General features: G+C 57.0%; 3 protein-coding genes across 3 annotated transcripts; 1 reads left to right on the top strand and 2 right to left on the bottom strand.

The window, feature by feature from the left end:
- Positions 1-329: 329 nt before the first annotated feature.
- On the bottom strand, positions 330-1,249 carry JCM15063_006143 (40S ribosomal protein S24; the record flags this gene model as incomplete). Its single annotated transcript, XM_076681305.1, has 5 exons — positions 330-346; positions 418-444; positions 533-890; positions 961-1,176; positions 1,247-1,249. 5 exons carry the CDS (start codon positions 1,247-1,249, stop codon positions 330-332), a joined length of 621 nt encoding a protein of 206 aa, XP_076531585.1.
- Positions 1,250-1,873: 624 nt separating this feature from the next.
- On the bottom strand, positions 1,874-4,638 carry JCM15063_006142 (uncharacterized protein; the record flags this gene model as incomplete). Its single annotated transcript, XM_076681304.1, has 5 exons — positions 1,874-2,335; positions 2,410-3,314; positions 3,376-3,464; positions 3,535-3,869; positions 3,943-4,638. The coding sequence occupies 5 exons, from the start codon at positions 4,636-4,638 to the stop codon at positions 1,874-1,876; spliced, it is 2,487 nt and encodes an 828-aa protein (XP_076531584.1).
- Positions 4,639-4,959: 321 nt separating this feature from the next.
- Positions 4,960-11,009, top strand: MCM2 (MCM DNA helicase complex subunit MCM2; the record flags this gene model as incomplete). Its single annotated transcript, XM_076681303.1, has 17 exons — positions 4,960-5,025; positions 5,171-5,389; positions 5,453-5,723; positions 5,799-5,871; positions 5,933-5,985; positions 6,041-6,556; positions 6,624-6,717; positions 6,796-7,102; positions 7,727-8,263; positions 8,334-8,505; positions 8,567-8,994; positions 9,055-9,189; positions 9,255-9,808; positions 9,885-10,212; positions 10,294-10,610; positions 10,680-10,827; positions 10,899-11,009. The coding sequence occupies 17 exons, from the start codon at positions 4,960-4,962 to the stop codon at positions 11,007-11,009; spliced, it is 4,329 nt and encodes a 1,442-aa protein (XP_076531583.1).
- Positions 11,010-11,049: the final 40 nt, after the last annotated feature.

The raw sequence follows: 11,049 nt of genomic DNA, 5'->3' as shown, positions 1-11,049 counted from the left end.
CGCGAACGTCTTCGAACGTGATAACGAGACTGGGACGGTGTCGCCTAGCGCCGAAAGAAATGAACACAGAGGCGAGAGAGGGTTTAAGCGGAGGGCACAGAACCGAAAAACCAAGGCGCGCAACCAATAGGTTCCGCGTCAATGGAACGGCGAAACTCGCGAATCTCGCTAGACGCAGGTGATCAGACCCAATTCCAGTAACTTGCGCGCGCGTTGCTCTCGGCTTCGGACGACGAACAACATGCAAGGACCCCTTGAATCGATAGAATTTTTGGATTTCTGCCGACCCGAACAAAGAAAGAAACGCAAAGCGGAGTGACGACGACCGTTTACTTCTTCTTGCCCTCTGCAGAGACGGGAGAGACGCTATAGTCAGCCTTTGAAAGGGATATCTGTCTCGAAAGTGAAAGAACGCACCGGTAGCCTTCTTGACCTTGGCGGTACCTGAGAGCAGCAAGTAGAGACGCGAGGTCAGTATCAAGAGGTACAGCTGGACTGGAAGAGCACCGGCCTAGCGGCGGAAGAAACTCACCCCTGAACTTCTTGGAGCGGTTCTTGCGTTCCTTGCGGAGCTTGCGACCAGTACGCTCCCTCTTCTCGGCGAGACCGAACCTTACGAGGCGGTATCTAGGTTCGAACTTCAAGGATTCCTTGCTGTCGTAGATCAAAGCGAAACCAGTCGACTTTCCTCCACCGAACTGGGTGCGGAAGCCGAAGACGATGACCTGCTCCTTGGGGGCCTTGTACATGGTCGAGAGCTTCTCACGGAGCTCGTCCTTGGAGACGTTGGGACGGGTGGGGTGGAGGACATCAACGACCATCTGCTTGCGCTGGAGCAAGCGGTTGGTGATGAACTTGCGAGTCCTGATAGTAACGGCGCCGGAGGGGTCCTGTACACCGATCCAATACACGCAACCTGTCAGCTCTTCCTGCCCTTTTCTGCGCTCGTGAGCGCAGTACCGGTGTTGCTATCCAGTGGGCACGAGGAACGAGTCCGAGGGCGGGTGCCGACAATCCCGTTCCGACGTCTCTGAGCGTGTTTTCTGTGGCTGATGACTCTGCCTGGATCCCTCTGACTACGGTGCATCCCTTTTCCAGCGGCAGTGCTGCGAGGGCGAGGGTCGATGGCCGGTTTTGCAGAAGTTTCGCGACTCGAGTTTCGCATCCCAAGTCGTTCTCACACGGCGGCAACGCGGGTCTGGGCTGAGGTCGCAGGCGAGTCCGAGCAGGCTGGCGAGTGGCTTACCATGGTGGCGGTCGAAGGGGGTTGGCGACACTTGCGGGATAGCGAGGGGCACGAGAGGAAAGAGCAGTAGGAGCGCCTGCAAAAAGCTTTCTCCCCCGTCTCCCCGTCTCGACCCTCCCGACCTGCCGCCTCCTGCACGCGCCCTCACTCGTCGCGCTGCCCTTGCTGCCCAGCTGCCAACCTACAGACCCGTCCCGCCTTTGCCGAACGGCCTCGTGACTTTGTCCTGTCCTCGCCCTTGCTGTCGAGCCTCGACCTGCTCGTGAATCGGTCCGCTCTCGCTCTCGCTGTCGTGCCGACTCGCTCGCTCTACGCCCTCGCCTTGCAACACGAACGGACCGCTTCGACAGCTCTGCCCTCTGCTCACGAGCCTTGCGATCCGCCTCGGCGATCAATCACCGCAGCTTGCAGTCCTTCCTCCGTCCCTATACGCCTCCCGACTGGGGCCTCAAGTGAGCTGTGCTCGCAGACTGCACTGTACCCCCAGAGCTTGTAGCACGCGTCCAGCTCTAGCGGCCAATATCATGCTGGACCTAAATTGCTATTGCTATTCTACCTTCTAGCCTCGTGTCATGCAGTGCAAAAAGTAATGTGTCATTGCCATAGTCCGAAACATCGAGAGCACGTCTATGCTACATCCCCTCGCGGGATCTCTTTCGTCTCCGTGTCTGATTGACTTTGAGACTCCTGGCCTGCAGGAGCTACGGCTGTTTCACCCTCGTTGTTCGGCGTCAGCTCGAGGTGCTGCATCTCGGGTATGACCTCTTTGGACGTCTCCGCTTTCGGGATCTCCTCCGCTACCTCGGCGCTTCCGCCCGGTGGGGTTTCAAGGTCGCCGTCGACTTTGACTGTACTGTTCTCTGTAACGAGTTGCTGTTCCCCGTTCGGCTTTGGATCGTCCTGCAATGTTGTTGACTGAGCTTGCAGGCGTTTCGCGAGCGCATCCTCCCTCTGCTTCTTCTGCTGGGCTTGTTTCGCGCGTTGCTTGGCGAACGCGATCGGCAGGTACTCAGGGTCCGAGCAGTGGTGTAGACAGATCTTGGCGAGTGGCGCATTGTTGTCAATGAGATCTCGCGCTCTTCGCATTTGCTGTCAAACCAAACGTCGCAAGGTCAGCTTGGACCGCAAATGTTTTCAAAGAGAGGGTGCAAAAGACGACTTGCGATCCTGAGCTCTTCGACCCAGTCCGGCTTGACGTTGCCGGCGCAGTTCCTGGTCAGGATGAACGGATCCTGCACGACGAGCATGTGCTCGGTCCACTTGTCGGGTTCCGAAAAGTCTCCGTACGGGATCGGCGACGAAGAGCTTGCTGCATCGCTCTGCACCCTCCGACGAGACTCAAGTGACTTTGTCCGTTCTTGATCGAGTTCCGACTGCGCCTGAGCGATCGCGTCGACCTCGGCGGTCAGATCGTCGACTTGGGCGGCCCCGCCTGACTGACGAGACTCGTTCCGCGCTTGTTCCTCCTCGGCGAGCACTTCCAACGTCGAGACCTCGACTTCTTGCCGCAGATGGTCCGGTTTCCGCTCCTGCGATTCGTCGCGCTGAGCCGGTGTAGATTTTGGTAGCGGTTGACCGAAAGCGCGTTCGCGAGCGAATGGGGCTCCATTGGCGATACTGACGACGTCCTTCTTTGGGTCAAACTCGTCGCCGAAATAATGAAAGAACCCGCGTGCGAGGTCGACGAGATCTGCCGAACTCGGATGGTACCCTTCGGGAACCTCGTCGTACTCGACAAACGTGACGTCCCATCCGACACTCCGGATCAAGTGTCGCAGTTTGCCCCGGCGGCTGTACGCTTTCGGAGTCGAGAAGAACCGGATTCGTTCAGTTTGCGACGACGTAATAAGCTCCTCGTCTTGCAGGTTGGGCAACAGCTTGATCTTTTGCAGGTACGAAATAACGAGGAGGATCAGGGTGTAGGACGAGAATGTGATGACACCGTCTCGGTCCCCTGAAGGATTGTTCAGGCCACGCTGAGCCGCCCAGAACTTGACAAACACCGACAGCGGGCGCACGAGCGGATGCAGATTGCAGTACGAGTTGAGCAGTCGAGAATTGTATACGCCTGTCGTGCCAAGGTTAGCTAACGGGCTCTGATCAGGCGAGAAGTACAGTCGGTGTCGCACCTAGGCGTTCGTTCGTGTTGAGATCCGCTTGAATGGTATGTCCGTCGATTTGAACTTCAAATTTGCAGATGGGTACGGCAGCATCGGGGCTACAGCATGGTCGACGATGCATCAGCCTGTGCAGCCGGGCTGAACAGGAAGGTGGAGTCGAGACCTCACATAGGATGGATGTTGTCCAAGCCGGCACGATACAGCGAGCTGCCAATTTTTCTCATCTGATAGATGTCGGGGAGGTCCAGCAGATGTTCCTTGCGGGAAGAATACCACTTGTCCTCAAACCCGTTCGGGCGATACGGGTCGAGCAAGCACAGGTCGAGATCCGACTTTGAGGTTCCGAGTCCGAACCGGATCGAACCAAACGGCTCGATCGAAAGCGGCATGGCAGATGGCGAATGAGGATGACCCCAGTGGAAACGCTCTCGATTCAGGTAATCGGTCAGCTCGCTGATGAGGTGCTCTCGCGCTGCGATCGACTCGGGAGACGGTCTTTGGATCTGTCGGGTTCCGCCTGGGCTATCAGCTTGATTCAAGAGGAGACAGATGTGTGATCGGAACTGGTATACTGACATCGTACAGCGCCTTGATCTGCTCCGCCAGGTCGTCCTCTCCTGCTTGCAACCGCACTTGATCCAGAAGAGCAACACCGCGGTCTCCTGGTGGCGCTTTCCCTTTACCTCGACCCCTCCCTCTCGCGCCGGCAGCACCTCGCCCTCCGGCGCCACCACCGCGTCTCGGGGCTTGTTGACCGGAGGTTGCACTGTTCGCCGGCTGAGACGCAGAGGCTGGCGTCGTCGCGTCGGTTTGAACGCCTCGGCGGTTCCCCCGAGCTTGAGTCGACTGGAACAAGGGTGTCCTCTGTACTTTGATCCCCGCTTCGCCTACTCCCTTGAGCTCAGCAGCCGCGGTACTGAACGCTCTGTGGTTCGAAGCTTGCTTGGCTGCTGCGCCTCCCCGATTCGAGTTTGCACCGCCTCGCCCGCGGCCCCGACCAGAACCTCGCCACGGAAAGCTTGTACGATCCTGTCCAGCCTGCGCGGAAGATTTAGACGATGCACCTGGGGGGTTTGGCGCGGCAGAAACCCCGGCGGGAGGAGCGCTCTCGGTGGTCGATTGAGCAGCCTTCTTGCGATTCCGAGAGCGGTTTTTGGATTTGGTCGAAGCTGCCGGGCCGGACCCATTCCCTTCTGACATGCCCTGCAGTGGCCACAGTGTCCCGCTCGTTTGGAACTGAGGCGGCGGAGCCGGATTCGTAGGTGAGGGCATTGGAGAGATGGTCGAGAGCGGTCGAGTGAGGGCGCGATGAGCGTACAAATATGTCTGGCGGAGCCTATGCATGCACTGCCACGTGCATGGAATGGTTGACAAGGTGTACCTGCAAGTCGCGAATATTTAGGCGCCCCTCATATGATCATCATCATCGTCGACTCTCCTTCTTCTTATTCTCCGCTCAGTATCCAAGCCTCCTGACTCGGTTACCGCTCGGCGCGTCGGAACAGTCCGACCTAGCAGCTAGCACTGCTCTTGCAGCTTTGCAGAGCCACACTTTGTTTGAACTCCGCAGTCGACGGTGGAGAGGCTCGACCTATGCTCGCGGCTCCCGTTCTCGTGCGCAACGCTGAGAATGGAGCAGCGCTGGATTGCGTCAAATATGTGGGCTACAAAGAACTGTCCGCAGGGCGCTAAACCTCGGAGTGGTCAGTAGCGCTGGAATGTCAAGCTCGAACGCTGCTTGGCTACTAGTGTGCGTGCGATTGTACGGCTCTACACTAAACCTGGACTGACCCGGCTCCGACAGCGGAACCATCTCGGAGACGCTCAATGCGTTCCGTCCGCGGCACCTCCTGACGTTTCGAGCGATCTGTGTGTCGGTTTCTGCTCTGGCCTTTCGCCCTCGGCCTCGATCTTGTTACCGGACACACAGCTCTTGATCCAGCTGTCCTTGACCGAGAGAAGTGTCGTCCCCATGTCGGCCTTGAGCAGTCTGACAACGGTGTCCGAGACGGAAGCGTTCCTCGTTCGTGCCCCGATTCGAGTTGTCTTCCGCACTTTGTTACTGATTGATTTTGTGCCCTTGTAGGCAATCGCAGCGCTTGCCGTTCCGCCCGGATTGAACCCGTACCTCGCTTTGGAACAGCAGCTAGAGTCCGCCCTATCGCTCAAAGCCTCCGCTTCCGTCACTCCCTTGCTGAGCGCTGCCAGCGCCCTCCTGGCGGTCGTGACCGCGATATTCCTCGTGGGCTTTGCAATCCGAGCGAAGCGCGGAACCTTGTGGGTGTTCAGGGTCGTCCGCGTCGGGCGCGAGAACTACGTGCTCGGCTCGCTGGTCACGAACAAAAGCGGTTGGGACTGTGTGTGTTCATGCAGTGAGTGAATCTAATACATAGCGCTGTGCTCTCGAACTGTCTGACCGCCCGAGATCATAGCTCTGCAAATTCTCGTTTGGTTATCATACAAGCGAAACGTGCAGCATCGACTTCTCGTATACATCCTACCTTGGTACGTCCGCTCTGCAATCTCAATCCTTTCAAGTCGCACTCTAACCTCACTGGAGCTACAGGCTACCTGGAGGCGTGGCAGCGTCTATGGCTCTGTGGTGTTTATCAGTAACCTGTAAGTCGCCTGAGTCGATTCCACCGCCAGTCGCCAATCATGGTCGCTTCCGCAGATATCCTCCATCTCCGCACCTACTCGTCAGAGACAGCGCGAGTGCCTTGGTACATCTCCTCCACCCTGGTCAACACGGTCGGGATCAGCTTGCCTTTCGTTCTACTCGCATCGACGCTGCCATTCACTCTCAAAGCTTCTTCAAGCTACGACAGCGGCTCGAAGCACTACGCCGCGACCATCACTGTGCTGACTGAAGGCGCACAAGTATGGAGTCCCAACACCTCTATCAATGTAGAAACTTTGCACGAATCCTCTGTACAATTGCTAGCCGCTATAGTCGATCTCACCGACGCTACGGTATGGCTTCGACGCACATACTGGTCACTCACGGCATGGTGTGGGGCCTTTACGGCCGCCTTCGGCCTTGTTGGCTGGCTTTATGCGAAAGCGCTCGAACGTAGTATCCGCGACATGCGCTCAAGATCGAGGTCCTCCGCAAGCGTCGGCGTCACGGCTTTCACGAAGACAAGACGCTGGCTCATGGCGATTTCGTCCTGCTTTGTAATTTCGATGGGTGCGTCAGTCCTGAATTACGCAAATCCCCCTCTCGCGCGCCTGATGGGCCCTTCTTGTCATCGCAGCTGCCGTCTGCGCGCACAGTGCATGGGTTGGGGTCTACTGTGAACGTTTGATGACTGATGCCGTGCTCACTGAACTCGCGATCGTCCTCCCTGTGTGAGTCGGGAGCTCTCGCCTCCAAGTGGCCAAGACGACCTGTTAAGACGTTTACTCTCTCGGATGAGGGCTGCTCAGGTACACGATCGGCCTGTTGGGTCTCCCAATTTCGATCATGCTCCTGCTGCAGGCACGCCAGACTGGCGCAACTTCAGCACCGGTCACGATCTTGACGCTCGGATCCGCTCCATCCGCAAGCGATCTCTCGCGGCACTACACGCAGCTCCAATTCAACCTGGCTGCTCAACTCCCCTTGCCAAACACTCCGTTCTTCGGTCTTACGACGCACGATCATGCCGAAAACGAGGCGGCGCCTTTCGAAGCGCTCGAGCTCGAGTCGAATACTTCGCGCTCGGAAGGCATCGTCATCAAGAGAGAGAAGGAAGTGAGTGTGGTCACGCTGACAAAGAACCAGGGCTTTGATGGTTTCGAGGAGGTTGTAGAGGACAAATGGTGATCGCTCGAGGCAGTATCGAGAAACGGTTCAAAGACGTGCTAGTCGAAAGCTTCCGCCGAGGTTCGCGTCGCGGTCGGACTGGCTCTGTTATTCGGCTGTTTGCAATATAGTCTCCCTTATGAAGCAGCCGCGCCTCTTCCCCCAGTCGAGAAGCATCAGTCCAGTCATCGTTTGGCCGCGAGGCACACGACGGAGAACTCGTCTGGAGTTTGTAGGAAAGTTTGGCGAGGGATACGCGTCAAGTGCAGCTGTCTGGAATGAGAGACTCACTGCAAGGTATAGCATTCGCTGCACCTTGACAGAAGCTTGATCGCGAAGTGCCAAATTGAACGCGCGCGCGCGTCTTCAGACTCTTCACTTCGGGCTCAACACTCACGTCGACTGCACCAGGTCACCAGCTGAAATTCGCTACGGATCACCGGACAGTAGCTCGCACGAAGCGTGACGCGCCTACACCCAACAGCAGAGCATCTCGAGACTTGCATTGATCAATGGTACGCGTCTCTGGTCCTCTGTCAAGACGACCTCTATGCCAATCCGATTGCTCTACAGGCTCCCCCTTCATCGGCTCCGAAACGGAGAAGGTCGCGGTCACGCGAACGACAGCCCGCCGCGCCGTCGTCGGATCAAGATGCCATGCAAGAGGCCTCCACCCCAGCCGGTTCGCTTCCAGGCAGTTCTCCGCCCCCAGCCACATCCGACTTTGACGAGGAAGAGATTCTCGGCCAAGAGGACGGCGATCTCGATGATGGAGAAGAAGATGGAGAGGATTTGTTCGGCGACGAGATGGGCAACGACTACATCGAGAACAGGAAGCTCGACGCGTACGATGCAGGCGATCTCAACGACGACGAAGATTTCTCAGACGATGTCGACGCGAGGCGTGCAGCCGAAGACCGCATGGACCGCCGAGACCGCCGGGCAGCGAGGGCTGCGGGAGCTGCTGGTGAACGGAGGAAAGCCAGGATCCCGCAGTTCCTCGCCAGTGATGAGGAGGATAGTGAAGACGAAGGAGGGCTGCTGGGCAGACGGAGGCAGAGGAGGAACTACGATGAACCGATGGGAGATGACGAGGCTGGATTCGACGAGGTGCTCTCGGCTCTGCCTTCTCTCGGCATCAGGGTCAGATGACTGACTCAGCTGCTCCCGACTCTGACAGGAAATGCCGATTGAGCAACTATCCGATATCCGCGCCGATTCCCTCACGCAGTGGATCGAGGATCCTCGGACGAGAAAGACCATTATGCGAGAATTCAAGAACTTTCTCCTAACCTACACTGATGAGAATAACGAGTCAACGTACGGATCGCGCATCAATCAACTTGGTCAACGTAAGCGTGCTTCTGAATCATAGCAGCCAGTCGGAGCTGACGCTTTCGCGCGATTTGGCAGTCAATTCGGAATCGCTCGAAGTTTCGTTCCTTCACCTCACCGATTCAAAGGCGATCTTGGCCTACTTCCTTGCCAACTGCCCATCATCCATGCTCCCGCTTTTCGACGACGTCGCCCTCGACGTCATTCTCCTCGCTTTCCCGCACTACACGCGGATTCACTCGGAAGTGCATGTCCGCATCACAGAGCTTCCGACTTCCTACACCCTGCGCGACCTGCGTCAGTCTCATCTTGACGCCCTCGTGCGTGTGAGCGGTGTGGTCACTCGTCGCTCGGGCGTCTTTCCTCAGCTCAAGTACGTCAAGTTCGATTGCAACAAGTGCGGCGAGGTCCTTGGTCCGTTCTACCAAGACGCAGCAAGCGAGGTCAAAGTCAGCTTCTGCAGTGCTTGCAACAGCAAAGGCCCGTTCACTGTCAATTCGGAGCAGGTGAGAACTACAGATTCACCTCGTGCTTCATAAATGTGCTGATCACGCCTGCCTATCTAGACTGTCTACCGCAACTACCAAAAGCTCACGCTGCAAGAGTCTCCCGGATCTGTACCTGCGGGTCGTCTGCCGCGCCATCGCGAGGTGATTCTGCTGTGGGATTTGATCGACTCGGCCAAACCCGGAGATGAAGTGGTATGCTGACCCGCGCTCACATCTTGCTGCTTGTGACGCACGCTGAACTTAACCTCGTGGAATAGGAAGTAACGGGTATCTACCGCAACAATTTCGACACCTCCCTGAACGTCAAGAACGGTTTCCCGGTCTTCTCGACAGTGCTTGAAGCGAATCACATCAACAAGAAAGAGGATCTCTTTGCCTCCTTCCGACTGACAGAAGACGACGAGAAGGCGATTCGTGCTCTTGCAAGAGACGACCGGATCGGAAAACGAATCATCAAATCCATGGCTCCGTCGATCTATGGCCACGATGATATCAAGACCGGCGTCGCTCTCTCACTATTTGGAGGAGTACCGAAAGATATCAACCGCAAGCATCGGATTCGTGGTGACATCAACGTTCTGCTTCTCGGTGACCCCGGTACCGCCAAATCACAATTCCTCAAGTACGTCGAAAAAACGGCAAACCGAGCCGTGTTCGCTACGGGACAGGGAGCGTCCGCAGTCGGATTGACCGCGAGTGTCCGGAAAGATCCCGTGACCCGCGAGTGGACCCTCGAGGGCGGAGCGCTGGTGCTCGCGGACAAAGGTGTATGCCTGATCGACGAGTTTGACAAGATGAATGATTCCGACCGGTGAGCATGTCGAACTTCTCAGCCCGTCTCGCGACTCGACTGACCCGTCTATGTTTGCGAACCCTTTATCAACCAGGACATCCATTCACGAGGCAATGGAACAACAATCGATCTCGATCTCGAAAGCTGGTATTGTCACGACTCTCCAAGCTCGATGCGCTATTGTTGCCGCAGCAAATCCGATCCGAGGTCGCTACAACCCGACGATCCCGTTCTCGCAGAACGTCGAGCTTACCGAACCGATTCTGTCCCGATTCGACATCCTGTGTGTTGTCAAAGACGAGGCAGATCCTAGCGTGGACGAAATGCTCGCCAACTTCGTGGTCGGGTCGCACACCCGAAGCCACCCCAACTTCGATTCCGAGCGGGACGAGATCAATGCCAACGGACTCATCGATGTCGATGTGAGCTGTTGCCACCACTACTGAAGCTCATGTCTCGCGCGCTGCTAACTAGGAACCCACGGTTTTGTGCGCGCACCACAGCTCATTCCTCAAGATCTCCTGCGCAAATATATCCAGTATGCGCGAGATCGAGTCAAGCCTCAATTGCACATGATGGATCAAGAGAAGATCTCGCGGCTGTACTCTGAGCTGCGACGGGAGTCGTTGTCGACCGGTTCCTACCCGATCACTGTGCGGCATCTCGAATCGATGATCCGGATGGCCGAAGCGAGCGCCAAGATGCACCTGAGGGACTACGTGCGAAGCGACGACATTGACCTCGCGATTCAAGTCATGGTCGGCAGTTTCGTCTCGGCGCAAAAGTCGAGTATCAAGAAACAGCTGCAACGCGGTTTCCGGTGCGCTCCGCGGCAGCCCATCTTCGTTGTACTCTTTCCCACAGACTGATGTTTATTCGCATTGTATAGCAAATATCTGCGAGTCGCGAAGGACAATGACGAAGTGCTCGCCTTCCTCCTCAACAACATCATCAAGGACCGTAAGCGCCACCTCACCGTCAAGACCGGTCAGGCACCGGAGACCGTCTCCGTCCGAGTGGAAGAGCTCGCCCGCAAGGTTGGTCCCCTTTCCAGTTGTGAAGTGCGCCGCTCCGGTTGATCGCTGACCCGGGTTGATTTGCGTGCCAGGCTGGCGAGATCGACATTCACGACATCGAGCCATTCTTCTCGTCAGCACTTTTCGTCAAGGTGCACCGCTTCGCTCGCAAGGGAGACATGATTGTCAAGTCGTGGGCTTGAGGTCGTTAGGGTCGTCATGGGTTGCTGGTTCTCCTCAGTG

This window comes from Sporobolomyces koalae (assembly GCF_050403365.1).
Source record: "Sporobolomyces koalae JCM15063 DNA, S_koalae_JCM15063T_v1_ctg63, whole genome shotgun sequence".
Taxonomy (NCBI): Eukaryota; Fungi; Basidiomycota; class Microbotryomycetes; order Sporidiobolales; family Sporidiobolaceae; genus Sporobolomyces; species Sporobolomyces koalae.
This window is presented reverse-complemented; position numbering and strand designations above follow the sequence as displayed.